The sequence below is a fragment of the Choloepus didactylus genome, chromosome 1 (genome assembly GCF_015220235.1).
Source record: "Choloepus didactylus isolate mChoDid1 chromosome 1, mChoDid1.pri, whole genome shotgun sequence".
NCBI classification, from domain to species: Eukaryota; Metazoa; Chordata; class Mammalia; order Pilosa; family Megalonychidae; genus Choloepus; species Choloepus didactylus.
Window position 1 is genome coordinate 204987288 of NC_051307.1, and position 18871 is coordinate 205006158.

Here is an 18871-nt window from a genome sequence, read left to right on the forward strand (position 1 = left end):
CTGTGTCTGCACTTCAACCTTGTGTGCAAGAAGTATCACCCCCCTCTTTGTGCAGGAGGAAACTGAGGCTCAGAGACACTGTGCCAACTGCCTGAGATCACAGAGCATGCAGAGGATGGAGCTGGGATTTGAACCCTGGGCAGCCAACACCCTGCCTCCACTTTCTGAAAATGGGGCTGATAATAGGGTATTGTGAGAATTAGATATAACTCACTTCAGTGCCTGGAACAGAATTCAAAGAGATAATGGCTATTATTACCACTACTGCTAATACTGAAAGGGAGGGGGTGGCTGTGGGCCCTGGGAGAGGTGGCAGTGAAGAGTGGGGCTGCTGCTCCCTCGCCCTAGGAAACAACTCTGGGGTGTAGGTCAGAAAACCTACAGCTCTCAGGACCCACTTCTCTCCTTGCAGGGGACCCTGAGGAGGAAGAAGCAAGCAGAGCGGCCTGGGCCAGGCTGTGCGCCCTGGGGCTGTCCATCAGGGCACATGGCCACTGACCCGGGTACACAGCGAGGGAACGAACAGAGCGTCCCCCAGTGTGTGGGGTCTGGCAGGAGAACTGCCCCCGAGGCCATAGCTGGCTGCCCAGAGATTCCTGGACGTGGATGACTTCTCCTAAGAGTCGGAACAGCCCACAGCCCGCCTAGTCAGCCTCCTTGACCAAGTGCTTCCATCCGCCTGCCCAAACCAGACTTGTCACCCAGAAGTAGAAAAAAGCCTTCTCCAAGACCCCAAGAGCCCTGCAGCAGCCTCAGCCCTCCCTGCTTCCTCAACCTCCCTGGGTGCAGCACTGGACTGGAAGGCAGGTCAGCCTTGTCCCCTGGGCTCACCGGGTGTATGACCATAGGCTGGTTACTTAACCATTCTGAGCTGCTGACCTTAGAGCTTCTTCAAACGGCACCTGAGGTTGTGCACACAATCATTGTGCCAGGCCACCCAGCAGGAGTGAACGAACATTTGACTAGAACTGCTACTGTTGTCATTAAGTGTTGTGCTCTCCTCACTGCCCCTGCCCACCCAGCATACTTCTCCCCCAAGCTGCACTCAGAGCCCCCCCACTTTTGGTCAGAGGGGATGCCAGGTAGGCCTTCAAATGCCTACAGGGCCAGAAAGAAATGGAGGCCCCTGAGATAGGTTGAGAATCACAGTGCTGCCAATGAGGGGATTTCTGATAGCAGGTATTTGGGCCCCTGCCCCCTTGTGTATCTACCCTACACCTTGCATCCCCTTCTCCCCTTGCTGTCTCCACTCCAGCCTCCCTGGCCTGCTCCACATTCCTTTTCCACACCAGGCTCCCTGTAGACTTCACTGGGGCCCCTTCTCCTGGGCTGCTCTGTCCAAGGAAGCATCTTCCTGGCACCAGGTCCCAGTTTGGAGGTGGGTCCTCCTCCCCACCATTTTCTCTCCCTGCGGCATTCCTCACACTAGTAACAGCCCATAACAGCTTCTTTCTTAATGTCTCTCCCCTGGGCAGCCTGGGAGGGCAGGGAGCCAGTCCCCTTCACCCTGTGTCTCCAGCACCTGGTCAAGGAAGGGTTCAGCCTGCTTCTGTCACCTGCCTCGACCCCATCACCTCCAAGATCCCTGCTCTGGCCTGATCTGCACATGGAGCTGGAGGGGATAGGGACAAGCAGAGAGCCCCTCACAGCCAGCCCCGTCTTTCCCCTCGCTGCTTCCAGACCCTCCCAAGGACTGCCCCTTCCAGAGGCTGTGAGGGAGAACAACTCAGTGTATGAGACCAGAAAGAGGACCCTTGGGTCCCACAGCAGCCCAAACCTCACTTGCTGTGTGACCCCGAGCAGGTCCTCCCCCTCCCTGGATCAGTCTCCCTGGCTCTGTAATGGGGTAGGGCAGGGGACACACACTCAGACGCCTGGCAGGTGTCATTGCTTAGACATCATTTGCCCTCAGGGTCAGGGACTCACTAAATGGAGGGGCTGTAGGGAAATGGAAGAGCAGGTCCTGCCTGGGACAGCCCAGGGCCTCCAGGCCTGCTGATTCCTCAAGGGAAGCTGGAAATCTGAGTTTTGATGAGACATGTCCTGATTGTTAAATGTTGACAACTAATTCTCATTTCAAAAAAGCAGTGTGGGGCCCAAATAGAACATGTCTGCGCCACAGTTTGTGGGCCCTCTGGGGCTGTCAGTGAGGAAGGACAATGTTTGCTCTCTGGGCATTTCCTGCCCTCTGGCGGGGAGGGAGTGGGGGTGGTGTACCCATCCCAGACCTGCCTGTTGGAACACTTGATGCCTCACTGGGGGGCTGGTCACCCACTTTTACAGACCGCACACAGATGGCACCGACACCCCAAGGAACACCACTGGCCCAAGGTCACAGCAAGGGTCAGCAGCACAGGTTGGCAGTTTTGTCTGCCTAAGACTTTCCTACTTCCACTGGGTCTCCTGGAAAGGAAGGCTGGCAGGGTTTCTTTCCTGTCTGACATATGGAGAAACTGAGGCCCTGAGGAAAGCAGTAAGCCTTCCCAAGATTTCAGCCCCCTCACAGGGGGGCTCTGCTAAAAATAGGTCCAGAGGCCCAGCGTGGGAAGGGTGAATTCCAAGGCCAGGATTGATGTTTTCCTTCTGCCTTGACCACTGGGCCGGTGCTGTGTTCAGCAGCCCGACATTGATAGTGACGCATTAGAGGATGGGGCCTGACCTTGCCTGAACTCCAACGGCCAAGGCTCCCCCGCTTCCCTGCTCGGAGCCAGGGTGATAAGGCAGGTTTGTATTGCAGCTCTGAGGCTGAAGGCAAGGAGGGAGGGAAAAAAGAGGGAGGGAGAAAGGAAAGAGAAGGGGAAGGGGGTCCATCCAGGCTCACCACCGAGGTAGGAGGGATAACTCTCCCTTGACAGATCCAAAATCTGAGGCTTAGGGCATGGCTTAATTTGCCCAAGATCACAGAGTCAGAAAGTGCCAGAGTCAAGATTAGAACTCATGGCTTTAGCCCTTACCCTTTCAGGTCTCAAACTGGAAATGACTCAGGCAGCATGTCCCCAAAATGTGACCCCAAGACACCCCACTTGCATCACAAAGAAGGAGGGCTGGTTAAAATGCAGATTTCTGGGTTAGAATCAAAGGAATGGCCCCAGAATCTGCATTTTCACCAGTGCCCTTGTGGTGGTTCTCTGAACTCTGACACTGGGAAGCCTGTGGCTTGTTTGCAGCTTCTCCTTTCTCACCTCCTGGCTTCACATCCTGGCTGCACCCTTGCAGCTTAGCCATTCGGACTGATTCATGCTGCCCTCCTCCCACCCCAACAGGCCTGAGCCCTCCCCACTTGAGGCTTCGCCCACTAGACGCCGTGTCTCATGTAGATCCAGCCTTCCAGCCAGCACCTGCTTCTCCTCTGGGAGGCTTCTTGGTGGTCGGGATCTCCCCTCCTTCAGAGCCTGTTGGAGTAACACCCTCCTCCATCTGGAATTGTTTAGATGATTCTATTTACTTTCAGTGTGAGTCTGCCTTATTTCCCAACCTTTCCCTCTATTAAACAGGAAACTCCCAGAGGGCTGCAGACTTGTTGGTTTAACAATGAGCCTCTGAAATCCATGACTTCACCTAACCGTCTTGCCAACCACAAGTGGCAGGGCTGGGAAAGTTTTACAGATGAGGAAACCGAGTCTCAGGGAGGTTGTGGCCTGCCCAAGGCCACAGCCAAGTAAGATTCAGAGCCAGGCTTGGAATGTGTGTCCTGCTCCAAAGTCCAGTTCTTTCTCCTTCTGTTTTGCCTCTGATTACCCAAAAGGCTCTGTGAGGCAGGTAGAACAGGGTCATGATCCCATTGTCCAGATGAGGAAAAATGAGGCTCAGAGATGGGCAAAGCACTCGAGGCTATCCTTGCCCTGTTATTACTTCCACCTGCACTTGGATTTGAGTCCAAGCACTGACTTCTTCTCTGCCCTCCTCTCTGGCTACTAGGCACAGCCTAGGGCCCCTCAGCAGGATGGGGCAGGGCTGGGCCTTGAACTCCCAGGCCAGAGCTCTCATCCTGGGCCCCTGGATTGGTCTCAGTGCTGTTCTGGACCCAGATGCCTCCTCTGCAGCTGGAGGCTCATATCACCTGCCTTGCAGCTGGCTGGAGGCTCAGAGAGGGAATTGGGAAGTATGTGGACTCACCTTAGTCACCACAGCTCTGGACTTCATTCCTCTTATCAGTGCCCAGATGGAGAAGGAGCAACCTGGCTGGCAACTCTGCAAAACTAAGGGAGGGTAGCTCTGAGCCTGGCACAGGCCCAGCCTGGCCCTACTGAAGCCAAGCTGGAAAGGGTATAGAGCAAGGAGACCAGGCTGGCATTCCTGAGAGGGGTTTGCCAAGCCCTCACCTTGCAGGTGTAGTCTGGGGGAGACTTGGAGGAGGCATGGCCCAACTCTGAACTCTGGGATGGAGTCCTGAGCCACCCAGCTGGTGCCCAGGGTGGCCAGCAAGGGATTTGGGGCAGTCCTCAATGGAAAAGAAAAATAATAGTTAGTATGTGTCAAACCCCAACCCTGTCAGGCCCTGTGTCCCCGCCCCCTCCCAGAGGTGCTCAGTTACAGCTGTAGAGAGGATGGGTTCTGTCCAGTCCTGTTTCTTCTGTCCCTTCTCTGGTCAAGGTTAAGTCCCTTTATCTCAGACCAGAAAGTGCCATGGCTTGATCCTTTCTGTTCCTTCTTCCTCACTCCAAAATCTTCCCCGCCCACACACCAGCTCCCTACCCACCCCGGTTGCCGGGACCACTCACTCCATCCTTGGCCATTCCAGTGCCACCTCTTCAGGGAAAGCCCTCTTTCACAGCCCTGCTACTAAGTTGGGTCGGGTCCTGCTTAAGACCCTGGACCGGACCCCCTTGAGGCGCCTCCTTCCTCTATGACCAAAGTACCCAGTTTCACAGCTCTATAACCCCCAGTTGACCCCAGTGGCACTTCCCCTCAGACCCGTGCCCCTTTATGCCCCACAACGGGGACGTAGGGTTCTGAAGCACAGATGAGTCGGTGGCGTGCGGTAAGGGGGTACAAAGTGAAGCCCAGGGAAGATTCGCTCCCCCACAGTCTTGCTCCTCTCCATACGAGCAGGCGAGCGTGGAAAGCCCCTATTCCATCGGCCCCCGCCGAGCCCACGTAGCCAGGGCCTCGGGGACCCGCCTCCAGAGTCCCGAAAAATCTACGCGGAGCGCCTGCGCAGAGACTGCGCCTATGGCGCATGCGCAGCAGTCATTCCCGCTCTATATTAGGGCGACGGCGCTCCGGCCTGAGGCTTCCAGCTGACAAGGGCAAAGGTTTGTCTTGCGTCCCCTCCGCCGCCTCCGCAGTTACCCGTGCAGGTAAAGGCCCGGACTCTGGGTGCGGGGTCGGCCGGGGGAGCTTCCGAGTGTCCTGCCGGCCCGGGCTCCGATTCCCCGGCCACTGGGACCCCATCCCCCCACGCGCCGCCTTGGGGTCAGCGTTCATCCCCCAGGCCTCCTTCCTATTCGGCCGCCTCGGTTCCACCATTCGGCCCCCTCCGACATTCCCGTTTAACCGGCCTCTTTAGAATTCCTTTCTTACCTCCCTGCCGTCATTTCCAAGCCCTCGACCCCTGGGAAACTCTGACCCACAGCCCCCTAAGACCACTTCCATCCGCCAGACCCAAAACCCTGGATTTACTGTCCCTGCCCCTCCCCAATTAGCCCTGTCTGTGCGTCTTCCCCAACCCCTGCCCTTCTTTTGTGCTCCCTCCTTTCTCGATTCCCTGTTCATCAGGCTGTGGGGAAATGAGCTCGGAAAAATCCTTGCCTCACAGCCCTAGGGTGGGCCTAGGTGACTTCCTCCGGATTGCAGGTGTGAGGACCAGGAGAGGGTCCAGACCCTTAAGAGTCCATACCCTCTTGCCTCAGGCAAGCCCTCCCTGCCTGGATGGTCAACAATGGCTTCTTCTCCAGCCTCACTTCTCCACCTTGGTATGTGCCAAGGGATCTTATCTGCATCTCCCTCGAGGAGCTTCTCTCTTCCCAAACCTGTTCTTGACTTATCCCTCACCCTCCCCTTACCCCCTTGGTTATTAATTGTCCATATTTACTTAAGTTGTTAAAGTTGTAGTGAAGGTGCTTTTTTATAGAGCTGGAGAATGCAGGAGAAGTGAGTGGCCTGGGTAGACTGTGGTCACCAGTCCTCAGGTAAGTCCCACATTAGTGCTATCCTTAGGCAGTCTTGAGCAAGACTTCTTAGTGTCCCAGGGCACCTGGGTATGAACTGCAGGTGACACCTGACCCCCGGTGACCTTGGTTAAGCAGTGGAATTTGCCTGATTATTAACAAGTGTTGATGTCACTCATCATCAGTCTTCCTCCAGGAGTCAGTGTACCTCTCGGACATGGAGACTGTTGTTCGCCGCTGCCCATTTTTATCCCGCGTGCCCCAGGCCTTTCTGCAGAAGGCAGGCAAATCTCTGTTGTTCTATGCCCAAAACTGCCCCAAGATGATGGAAATTGGGGCTAAGCCAGCCTCTCGGGCCTTGTCCACTTCAGCAGTATGCTGCCAGCAGGTCGAAGAAACTCCTCCAGCCAACGAGAGTAAGTGTCATTGGCGATGAAGTTGGGGGTAATGGTGGTTTCACTCCCTGCTAGACTAGGAGAATTTCCAGTCCATGCTGGTGATGAGGTGCACACTAGCAGAGGAGTTAGACTGTCCAGGCTCAGCACTTTGCATGGATTATTTCCTGTAATTGTCATCCTAACACCACAAGGTAATCACTTTTATCTTTCCCATCTTGAAAGGTGGAGCAGTGCCCGGCTTTCTAGGTTAACAAATTTCTGGATCGTCTGTCAGTGTCTTGGAGTTTCAGTGTTTCATCAGTGCCTCACTCACATAAATATTAAATTGGAATGTTTTACTCCAGCCTTTTCTTCATCAAATATGTGGTCTTTGGCTTTTAAAGTAGAGACTTTTTAATTTTAAATCACATCTATCTTTGTTTTGTATATAAAGTTTTTTTTTTGTTTTGTTTTTGTTTTTTTTTTTTAAATTAAAGAGATCAGTCTGGCTGTACCAGGAAAGGATTGAGGCTTTTCAGATTTCACTTAATCCTCAAGAATATCTTACTTTACAGGCTTCTCTTAGGTGTATACTCTGGGTGTGGACTGGTGAGAACAGAATGTTTTTTTTTTCCTTTAAGTAGAAAGGCAATATTTGTAGAGTTGATTTTCTTTTCTACCATCGTTCAAGAGTTAGTTTTGTCTTTTTACTGAACGATCAAAATCCTGTTTTGCCATTCTGTCCCTAGTAGTGGAGGAGAAGTTGAGTAAGAGGTGGCTTGTCCTCTTGAAGGACTGCTATGCAACCAACACAAATGATATTCATAAACTCTATTTACTAGCTTAAGCAAGTCCTTATAATGAAAAGGGTAGAATAAGTGTATACAGTATAAGTAAAAACTATCTTTAAAATCTGCACTTTTTTTTTAAAAAGGCAGTATACCACAATGTTTGTTTTGATTATGTTTGAAATGATGAGGCTTTTTTTTCCCTAGATTTTCCATAATACGTATTACATTTATAATGTGGGGAAGGTGAACTTCAAAGTAATTTTTTTTTTTTGGCTTTCCTTTATAGAAAAGTGTAATGAAAACTATACTGAGACACCCTGCCCAGATTGTAGGAAAGGCTAGCCTTGGACTCACAGGAGTATTCCAGAATTGATGAAGAAAGACTTTTCTAGAAAGAAAGTGAACTAATTTGCTCAAGGGGAGAAAGAAGTCATTGTGACTAGAGGCATAATTACCAGCTGACTTTGTTAAGTCAGTGGACTTCTTTGATGCATTAGATGAAAAAGTAGATGAGGTGTGTAAATATGATTATCCCCATGTTTTTTTTTCTTAGCATCCTAATAATTTGATTAGTTGTTGTCCATTAGACAACAACCTAAAGGCTTCTGTTGTAGTTTCAGAAAACCAATAGTTTATCTGTTAAGCAACAGCAGGCTTCTTTGTCAAGAATCTCTTTAGAAAATATTAGCAGAGAAAAATTTGTATGAATATTACCATTTGCCTTAGAGTGTCCTCTCGTATTTCTCATGAAATATGCTGTGTACTTGGGATAGAATTTACTGGAATTTTTCAGTTCAAGAACTGTGAGTTGTCTAAAACCAGAAAATGATGCTACTTTTTGGATTTATAAGTGAGAAATACTGTGCCTTTGAGAGGTAGCTAGAATGTGCCAGTTAACTCTTCCCAAGAACATTGTTTTCATTGAGGCAGATGAGGAAATCGTTCTATTTAACAGGATCAAATGAAAATGAACCTGTGTGGATTGTGGGGTGGAGTAAGTGTAACATTTATCTTTGAAGCGATAAGAGAAACAAGTGTTTTTTTTGTGTGCTGTGCAACCAGAACTGATGCCTCCTTTTTCTGTTTCCCCCACGCAGAAGACAAAACTGCCAAGGCTGAGGCCCAGCAGGCCCCTGATAGGTCCCAGCAGATTCCAGATGGGACACAGCTTCCATCTGGACATCCGTCCTCTGCCACAAGCCAGGGTACTGCGAGCAAATGCCCTTTCCTGGCAGCCCAGATGAGCCAGAGGAGCAGCAGTGTCTTCCGCAAAGCCAGTCTAGAGCTTCAGGAGGACGTGCAGGAAATGCATGCCGTGCGGAAAGGTAAACAGATGAGAATTGAACCATTAGGAAGAATGAAGAATCCTTTTGGCTCTTTCGAACCCTCCAATTTGTGCATTAGCTATTATTAGGCAGTTTTTGTGTAAACACCTTCCTCTTTTAAGGCCAAGGAGGGAGATCATCAAGACAGACAGTCAAAGGACTGTATTGCAAAATGTGGGACTTTCTTTTCTGGTGAGTGTGTAGGAGGTGACCAGCTTTTACAGTAACCATGAGATTTGTTATCATCTGCTCTGTGTTTCTTTCCCACCTTCTAGTGGAATAAAAGGTTTAAAAAACAATGATGTTACTACACTAAGTGCTGACCTTTGGACCCCAAGTTGTGTGTCTTACTGATGGTCATTGAATGGCACCCTTAATTCCAGTTGTGGCTGTGTTCCACAGAGCACCCAAGGCTCCCAGAAAGCCTCATCAGCAGAAATTATGCATATGGCCAAAATTATATTTTCTGTGAAGAAAATTGAGATCAGGGTTGCAGGAGTGGAGTGGGGTAGAGAAGGCATGCTGACCATCTAGAAAGCTTTGTACTTTAATGTTCATTAAAGCTGAGTGGAGCTCTGAAAACAAAACAGCACCAAACATGGGCCATTACAATAACAAAAATAGAGGAGAAGCTTTATACGCTCAGCTACAACTAACTTTGGTTTCGTGAACGAGGCAGGAAGTAGCAGTGTTTGGAAAGTATTGTGAATTCACAATAGAATGTTGGTCCCATTTGCCTCTTGTTATTTGTGTTGTAGAAGTTGCCCAAACCCCAGTCAACCCCAGTGTGATTACTGTGAAGACCGAGGCTAGGGAGCCGAGCGGTTTGCTGAAGAATTTTCAGGATATCATGCGAAAGCAAAGACCAGAGAGAGTATCCCATCTTCTTCAAGATAACTTGCCAAAATGTAAGTCTCATTGTTATTTGCCTGATACAGGAGAGAGTTTGTGACTTAAACATTCATCAGATTAAAACATAAAATTGCATGACGGGTTAAGGATTGAAAGCCGCATCCCTTGGTTGATGTGAGGAGGTGCTCTCAGTCATAATGATGACAAATCCTCCGTGTGGCCTTTCTCTTTTGATACCTAAGATCCACACGTCAGACACAGTGCTAAACACTTGTCCTGCATAGTTTAAGTTACCCCTCTCAAGGTGAGGACATAGAGGACTTGCCCAGCATCTCCCTGCTACTCAGTGACTGGGCTGGGCTATGAACCCTGTTTTTTGCTGAAGCCTAAATGTGCTCCTTAACTATCAGGCTGTATTGTCTTTCATTTGGTTTTCAGCTGTTGCCACTTTTCAGTATGATCGTTTCTTTGAGAAGAAAATTGATGAGAAAAAAAATGACCACACTTACCGAGTTTTTAAAACTGTGAACCGGAGGGCACACATCTTCCCCATGGCGGATGACTACTCGGACTCCCTCGTCACCAAAAAGCAGGTGTCAGTCTGGTGTAGCAACGACTACCTAGGAATGAGTCGCCACCCACGGGTGTGTGGGGCCGTCATGTAAGTAGCCCTGGGCTGTCTGACACCACTGGCATTATTTGGCAAGACATCAGGATTTTATAGGGATTGAATCTTTTATGGGGGGATTATGTGGCAGCTGAAAGTGTGTGCAAGCCCATGGCTGCTTAGGTAAGAGAGAGTGGATGAAAATTTAATTTTTAAAAATGAAGTTGCCCTTTCACTGGGAGCTTTCACATAAATTGCAGGTGACATTGCCTCCATTGCAGGATCTGTTATTTACCATTTTAGGTCTTGTTCATCTTTGAGAATGCAATTTAAATTAAACCTAAGTTTCAAATTATGACAAAATAGCATACCGGGAAGTTTCAAATATAATATTCTTTGTTCTTAATGGATTTTAGCAAAATATTGTTCCTAGCCTTTAAAAATACCATACAGATTACTTTTAATGAAACTAATGTGCAAGTAGTTAGTGGAGCCCTTTGGTGTGTAGAGGGTTGAAGTTTATGGGCTCACTGACTACACATATCAATTAATAGCCCACCACTCCTTAAGTGAGTACACCTGTAATGTCAGGCAGCCTTGCACAGAGACATCCTTGGTTATGGCTGTAGGTGGAGAAATACAAATCTGGAGGAACTGCTACCTCAAAAAGACATGTTAAAAAGGATGGCAGATGACCCTGGCATCAGGGGGTTGAGAATGCCTTCTTGACCAAAAGGGGGAAAAGAAAGGCAACAAAACAAGGTTTCAGTGGCTAAGAGAATTCAAATAGAGTCAAGAGGCTGTCCTGGAGGTTACTCCTATGCAAGCCTCACCTAGATATGCCACACGACCACAGTATGATAAGCCCAAGTCAACCCTGAAGAATACCCGGATCCCTATCTGAGACTATAATGAAGTTTCACTCACTAAGTTTATTCTTCAGAAACTTAAATCCTTCAGAGAACTCTTACGCCAGCTAAGTCCCAAAACCCAGAGGCAGTAGCCTCTTCAAGAACATCAGCCAGATGTGTCCCCTTTTCTCATAAAGTCTTTGTTTCTTTTCAACATGAACAAGTTAGGGTGGTCACTGCCTAGACATCCCTGAAGTTCAGAAGAGTGATTAAACTAGAGGAAGGGGTAGCAACAGACAAGATGGAATTTAACAAAGGATTATGAATACTGAATCTCTAATTTTCTTTTTGTTAGTTGCTAGGGTATTAGAATAGCTAGAAGGAAAGAATTGAAATAGTGGAACTGTAACCCATAGCATCCTTTGAAATTTGTTCTGTAGCTACTCGTTAAATTGTAATTTGAAAAATTATCACCTCTATGTATATATGTTATATTTCACAACGAGGAAATAACCAAAACTATAGTGCTGTAACTCATAACATTTTTGGAAATTTCCTGTATAACTACCTGTTAAATCATACTTTGAAAGATAGGACCTTTTTGCATATATGTTGTATTTCATAATAAGAAAATAACTGAAACCATGGAACCATAGCCCGTAACATTTTTTGAAATTTGCTCTCTTGACTACTTGTTAAATTTGCACTTGGAAAATTATCACTTCTATGTATATATGTTAAATTCTACAATAAAAAAATAAGATTTAAAATATATATACAGTTTATAAGAGACTTTAAAAAAAAAAAAGGTGGTAGATCCCATCATTCATATCCTTCAGGAGTATTGCTAGGGATGTTTGAGAGAGGTGCTTGCTGAACTCCAAGGAGGCTTGCTAAGGAGACCCTTATCCAAGGTTTAATGATAAGAGGTGTCCTAACATTGCATCACTGGTTTGGAGAGCGGAGGGTTGAGGGTTTAAATAACCATTATCCAAGGTGTGATCTAGAGATTGCTTTTTTTTTTTTTTTTAAGATGTCATGGTATTGGAGAGAATGGTGTTTCTCAGAGAAAATAAGCCTTAGTAAATTAATTCAGGTAATACTCAGAATGTAGTGACTGTCAAATGAACAGTTATTGTTCTTGATTATCCCTAGAGTTAATTTATTCTTCTCCCCCACCCCACCCCCCAATCTGAAGATGACCCTGGGTTTCACAGAGAGTTGTTGGATCAACATAAGTTTCAGTTTCCTGGAAAGAGGAACAATTCACATAGTGTTTAGAACCAAAAGATTTATTTTCTGTCTGATGTTTGTTTTGTTTCACTTTTACAGGGATACTTTGAAACAACATGGTGCTGGGGCAGGTGGTACTAGAAATATTTCTGGAACTAGTAAATTCCATGTGGACCTGGAGCAGGAGCTGGCTGACCTCCACGGGAAAGATGCAGCGCTCTTGTTTTCCTCGTGCTTTGTGGCCAATGACTCAACCCTCTTCACTCTGGCTAAGATGATGCCAGGTAAGGAAGTCCAGAGTTTTTTGGGTTTCTTAGTGATAACAGGAACATTGACAACAAAGACAACTTACAAGAAACACTCAGTTGACGGTAATGGTTGTATCTGTGTGCATTTGCTCTCGGATTGATCAAAAAGAGCTTAACTGCACATTATAAGTTCCAGTGGAACATGATACCAGTGAAGGATGACTTGAAAGATCTTGTCCTTAAGGAATTGCCTCGAATATGCTTTTATGTTCCTGATTCTAAGACGATCGTTTGGAGAAATCACTTACTCGTTTTTAGTTCTCTTGATTGAGTTTGGAATCAGGCAGCCAAATGTAAAGGCAGATTAATTGCTTATCCTGGGGTTATTCTACACCAATGGGCTTTCTTAGAGGAGAAGCATTAGTTAGTTATTTTGCCAGTGTTTTTTCCACGCTGGGTAAAAGCTGCATTTTCAGGGCAAAGTCTGTTGTCTCTGACTGTCTAGGAAATGATTTGTCTTTGGTATTTTTGTCATTTTAGGCTGTGAAATTTACTCTGATTCTGGGAACCATGCCTCCATGATCCAAGGGATTCGAAATAGCCGAGTGCCAAAGTACATCTTCCGCCACAATGATGTCAGCCATCTCAGAGAACTGCTGCAAAGATCCGACCCTTCCGTCCCCAAGATTGTTGCATTTGAAACTGTCCATTCAATGGATGGTAAGTCTCTTAGTGCTTTTAAATAGAGGCTAATCTGAAACCTTAAGTGAAAAACTAAGCCTGAACTGTTTAAATGCATGGTGTTTTGTTTTGTGTTTGCATTTTATTTTATTTTCACACTGTCAGGATTTTGAAATTGACAGACATCATATAGAATTGGGTGAATATAGATTTTCTCTTCTAGCTTTCATTAGGCTCCAAGACCCTACGGTAAACCTAGACATTGTGTAAAGGTCATTTCCTTCCCAATATTAAAAATGGTACCTTAAAATGCAAGTTATTTTGTTCTGTCTGACTCTAACTGAAACAAGTTTGTAAAATGATAAGCTCTTCAGAGCAGTTTCTGGTCTTTCCTTAGGGGCGGTGTGCCCATTGGAAGAGCTGTGTGACGTTGCTCATGAGTTTGGAGCAATCACTTTTGTGGATGAAGTCCACGCAGTGGGGCTGTATGGGGCTCGAGGAGGAGGGATTGGTGATCGGGATGGAGTCATGCCCAAAATGGACATCATTTCTGGGACACTCGGTAGGTATACTCTCTGTGCTTTCTATCGTCTGTGTTAGAATCACGTTATCTTAACAAGGCCAAGGACTAACTAGTCTTACTGGGATCAGGTAAGGAGATAGTGTGATAGCATATAAACCCTGGGCTACTTTTTATTTTAGGTGAATTTTGAGTGGCAACATAGTTTAGCAGAATCCCTTGAATCATGGAGGCATGGCTTCCAGAATCGGAGTACATCTCACAGCCTAACACAGAAAAGAGAGCATTTATTGCCATCTGAGCGCATTCCAAACACAGTCATGCTCTAGCTACATGCCATGGGCAAGAGCCTTTACTCTCTGTGCCCCAGATTGCCCCCTATTTCAAAGATAAAAAAGTGAATTCTAGTACTTCAGTACTTTTTATCTTAGGATGGTTGTTAGGTCCTGTTGGTTCAGGCCTTGTGAGAGCTGGGCTCTGGGCCTACCATTTGGGAACTATCCAGTTCACACTGGCTACTTTGTATTTCCTCTACTCCTCCTAGTAGAGGGGCAGCATCTCCTGGCAGTTGGGAGCCAGACTCTGGAGCCATGCTGCCTGGGTTGAAATCCTGGCTCCATAACTCAAAGCTGGTATGACCTTTTCAATATAATAGAGATAACAGTAGAACCTACCTCAGAATTTGGGTGGGGAAGAGAAGCAAGTTATGTGCAGACAGTTATGATAGACATTCCCTTTGCCTTTGTGGACCCTAAAGAGGTGGGAAAAAAAAATTGTACAAGGAAGGTTTTTAAAACCTTCAAAAGTTAGTAAGTTGATTAAAATGCCAAATTGCAGCCTGCACTTGGTAAAGGAGGCATAGGCTAAAAAGAGCATTCTTCAGCACTGTCACAGAATGTGAGAACCGGGGTGTTCTCAGAGGGGGAGCCTGGGTGTTCTCAGGGCGGAGTTCTACCAGGAGGAAAGCACCTGTTCATGCTCTCCTAATTCCTGCAGCTCTTTTCTTTAAAGAGCTCTATTGACGTAGGCTCTTTGAAGGTACAGCCATTCTGAAACAGAAAAGGCTGGAGAGAGAAATTTTCCACTGGGAACTTGTACCAACCCAGCCTTGCAAGGGTTCAAGGAGGAATGTTAATTACAGAACATAATGTTAAGATCTGTGAGAACCCTTCTGGACTCCTTAATCCTGAAATTTGAGATACAGATTCTACAAAGGGATGTAAGAGAATTGAAAAACGAGGTTGGCTGTAAATCAGTCTTAACAGGTTCTGAGTTTCATATTTATCTAGCAAATACCAATTGTTAGAGTCTTGCGATTACTGTTTACTTAAATAAGAAATAATACCAGTCTCACCAAAACAGTTAACCTCTTAGCTGGGATACATTCCGGCCTCAAGGGTTATGTTTACAGTGAGAGGATGGTGCAAACACCACAACTCATATCATGTTTCAAAGAGCACATAGGGTGTAGAACGTGGGAAATGGACCTCGCGGAGCTGCAGGCCTGGGTGGGAAAGGCACCTGAGAATAAAATGGTGGGAAGAGAGGCAGCAGCTTGATACTTGGTCCCTTGAGGCTGGGACCCATCGCTGGAGTGCCAGGCCTGGTCTGGAGGCCTGAATTGTGATCTGGGTCACATGCCAGCTTGGCCATGTGACTTTGGCAAGACCCTTCCATAACCTTCCTCAGCTTTTTCCCTTTTAAAAAGAGAGGACATCCCTTTTAATTCTCTCAGTCCCAGGGGACATTAAAAAGATAAGGAGAGAAGTAAATGCTTTGAGGCTCTGCAACGCTTTGCTGTGGACACTTGAGGCTGTTGCTGTTATAAATGGGGCTGTTTCTTCCCAGGCAAGGCCTTTGGCTGTGTTGGGGGGTACATCGCCAGCACGAGTTCTCTGATTGACACCGTCCGGTCCTACGCTGCGGGCTTCATTTTCACCACTTCCCTGCCGCCCATGCTGCTGGCTGGAGCCCTGGAGTCTGTGCGGATCTTGAAGAGTGCCGAGGGGCAGGTGCTTCGCCGCCAGCATCAGCGCAACGTCAAGCTCATGAGGCAGATGCTAATGGATGCTGGCCTGCCAGTCGTCCACTGCCCCAGTCACATCATCCCGGTCCGGGTAATGGCCTGTCTGTGATTGGACTTGCTGGGGGCTGTGCATCCATACACGAGGTGCAGCTTTTTTGGGAGGCTGGGCTTGGGCAGGGTGACTGCCAGGGCAGGGAGCTATAGTCAGTGGCCCTCTGCCATGTTTCCACCTTTGGCTGATTTCACAATGAACAGGAAGCCTTTGAACCCAGCAGGCTGAAGCAGAGGTCTCCTTTCCAGAGCACTGACCTTAACAAGATAAACAGAGTTTGCATCTGGAAAGCTCCCGAAGCCTGAACTTGGCCAGCTTTGAAGTGTGGCTTTCTGTTCTATTAACTTCTGAATAGGTCTTGCCCTTCCTGCTGCAGACAGTAGCCGTGTTGGTGTCAGGGTTGAACTGGCTATGTACAACTCAAGTTGCCTTCATCTCCAGGGTATACACATCCATGGATATGAGGCCCAGCTTGTTGGTGTGAACTGGGGTTTCAGAACCACCTGCTTTCCTTATGTAAGGCCCAGGCAGGAGATCTGTATGGAATTTACTGAATAATTCCCAGATCCTTTAAATTTCAGGTGTTTGGGCAGCACCCTCCCTCTCCCCCAAGCTTGCATAGTGCTATTACGGTCTGGCTCTCAAGCCTGAGCCTTGTGGGCACAGTGTTCTTTAAGAGCAGAGCCCGTCCCATTCTGACCTAGCCTGTTTTCATCATACTTAGGTTGCAGATGCTGCTAGAAACACAGAAGTCTGTGACAAACTAATGAGCAGATATAATATCTATGTTCAAGCAATCAACTACCCCACGGTGCCGCGGGGGGCAGAGCTCCTACGTATTGCCCCCACCCCTCATCATACGCCACAGATGATGGCTTACTTCCTTGGTGAGTACCTGGGGAGCTGCCAGGGCCTCACTGGGGAGTGCACTAAGCTATCTTTGCAGTGCTTACAATTGAAATCCTTTAGAGGTACTCGGGTTGGATTCTTCTTTTTCCAAGTAGTTAAGATTGGGAAAAATACACAGGTTCTCGGATGGTACAGAACTCAAAAAGATGTTTAGTTGTTTGAGTCACTTTAAGATGGTGCAGGAATTATTTTGGAAGCTGTGAAAGAGCTTGCGAATTCACCCAGTATTTCCACTGCCCCCTCGGATGGATGACTTTGGACACACAGTAAAGACTGGGGAGCGGTGGGGGGATGGAGAAGAGGGGCCCAGCTTACATTTCCCCTCTGCAGTTCTCTCTGCTGCCCCAGACATTGTGTGGTACCTGAACTAACCGCTCATCTAACCTCCTCTGATAAGAGTAATTGCTCAACAATTGACACTTCTCAGGTTCTGCACAACCCGACCCACCTCCGTCCTGCTCTGTGATCTTCCTGAAAACAGAGACTGAGAAGGGGCTTTTAGCCACAGGTTGCCTCTGTCTTGCAGGTGCATTGCCTTCCTGAGACTTCCCAGGACAGGTTCTGCTTATCGGCTCTGGGACTGTTCTGTTAGGAATGCTAGGTTTAAGTTGCAGTGTGGCAATGTCAGAATAACTTCTTCCCCAAAGACCTATAAAATGCAGCCTGAGTTGGGTTTTGTTTCTGTATTTATTTATCTATATATCTATCTATTTATGTGTTTATTTATCTATTTAGTGACAGCCTTCTTGAGATATAATTCACATACTATAACATGCACTGCACCCTTTTAATGTGTGCAGTGTATGGTTTTTGGTATATTCACCAAGTTGTGCAACCATCACCACTATCTAATTTCAGAACATTTCATCATCCAATAAAGAAACCCCATACCCATACCCATTAGCAGTCTCTCTGCACTTCTCTCTTCTCCCCAGCCCCTGGCAGCCACTAACCTACTCTCTCTATGGATTTGCCTATTCTGGATGTTTCATGTCAATGGAATCATACAATATGTGGCCTTTTGTGCCTGGCTTCTTTCTCTTAGGATAATATTTTCAAGTTCATCCATGTTGCATCATGAATCAGTACTTCATTCTTTCTTCTTGCCAAATAATTTCTCCATTGTATTTTTGTACGATGTTCTACTTATCTGTTCATCAGTTGATAGACTGACATTTTGGCTGTTGTGAAATAATACTGGTGTGAACATTCACATTCTTTTTTAAATATCTTGGGTATCTACTCCCTTTATTTTTAAAAAACTGTTTCTCCTAACAGAGAATCTCCTGGCCACATGGAAGCAAGTGGGACTGGAGCTGAAACCGCATTCTTCGGCCGAGTGCAACTTCTGCAGAAGGCCACTGCATTTTGAAATGATGAGTGAAAGAGAGAAATCCTACTTCTCAGGCATGAGCAAGTTGGTATCTGCTCAGGCCTGAGTGTGACCTTGATTACTCCTTATAATACCAGACTGTATCATACCCAGATAGCCTCCAGAATTGTCTTTGTATGTAACTTAAATTATATTTAATTTTAATCTATAGTAATAAAAACAGTTCTGAAATAAATGCTTGTTTAAATGATGGGTCCTTCTGCTATTGCCTACTGAATCAAAAATTACTTTTTTTTCATCCTTTTGACGATAGTCTATAGTGTGTGGATGTATAAATGTATAAAAATATACTGGTTCTCTAGTAGTTGCTTCAGACCCTGCTAGAGTGGCAGAACCCTCCATTCTGCTTGAACCCAGCTGGCTACCTCTGTAATGCCTTATGCAACCAAGTACCTGAACAGTTCTGAAGGAAGCAACATCAGTGTGATAGCCACTTGCGCTTTAAATTGCTCCCCTTTCATCTCAAGTAGGCAGTGGACACTGCCTGGGAATCCTGCTATGGCTGTTTCCCTCCCTTCTTTCACTTCTCAGCTGCTGCCTGAGCTACTGCCCTGGCCTATAATCTCATCCCCTCTAGTGAAAGTGGAGGCGTTTGGGCTCCTTAACCTTAACTCCCTCCACTTGTATTCTGGGTTTCATCCCTTCTCACACATTGCTGCAACCATCCCTTTTCTGTCTTCCATTCCTCCCCATCTGCTGGCTCATTCCCACTGACCTGCTGCAACAGCCTTTGCCACCACTCATTTTAAAAAATAAGGAAAGCCCTCCCTCAGTCTAAGCCCCCTTACTAGCTGCTGCCCCATTTACCTGTTCTGTCCCTTCTCCACTCAGCCCTCTTGCGCTCTTTCATCCCTGTTCCCTACAGGGGCCACTCTTCATTGTCACCAGCAACCTCT

At 47.0% G+C, this 18871-nt stretch overlaps 1 protein-coding gene across 2 annotated transcripts; it reads left to right on the plus strand.

The window, feature by feature from the left end:
* The first annotated feature begins 5164 nt into the window (after positions 1-5164).
* ALAS1 (5'-aminolevulinate synthase 1) lies at positions 5165-18167 on the plus strand. Of its 2 annotated transcripts, none has more exons than XM_037797663.1 (11): positions 5165-5300; positions 6307-6526; positions 8376-8603; positions 9362-9511; positions 9894-10116; positions 12246-12430; positions 12935-13114; positions 13473-13637; positions 15444-15712; positions 16398-16560; positions 17861-18167. In XM_037797663.1, the coding sequence occupies exons 2-11, from the start codon at positions 6328-6330 to the stop codon at positions 18019-18021; spliced, it is 1923 nt and encodes a 640-aa protein (XP_037653591.1). In that variant the 5' UTR covers positions 5165-5300; positions 6307-6327; the 3' UTR covers positions 18022-18167. The 2 variants fall into 2 exon arrangements, with proteins under 2 accessions (XP_037653591.1, XP_037653584.1); XM_037797656.1 differs by having other exon boundaries at positions 5176-5300; positions 6296-6526.
* Positions 18168-18871: the final 704 nt, after the last annotated feature.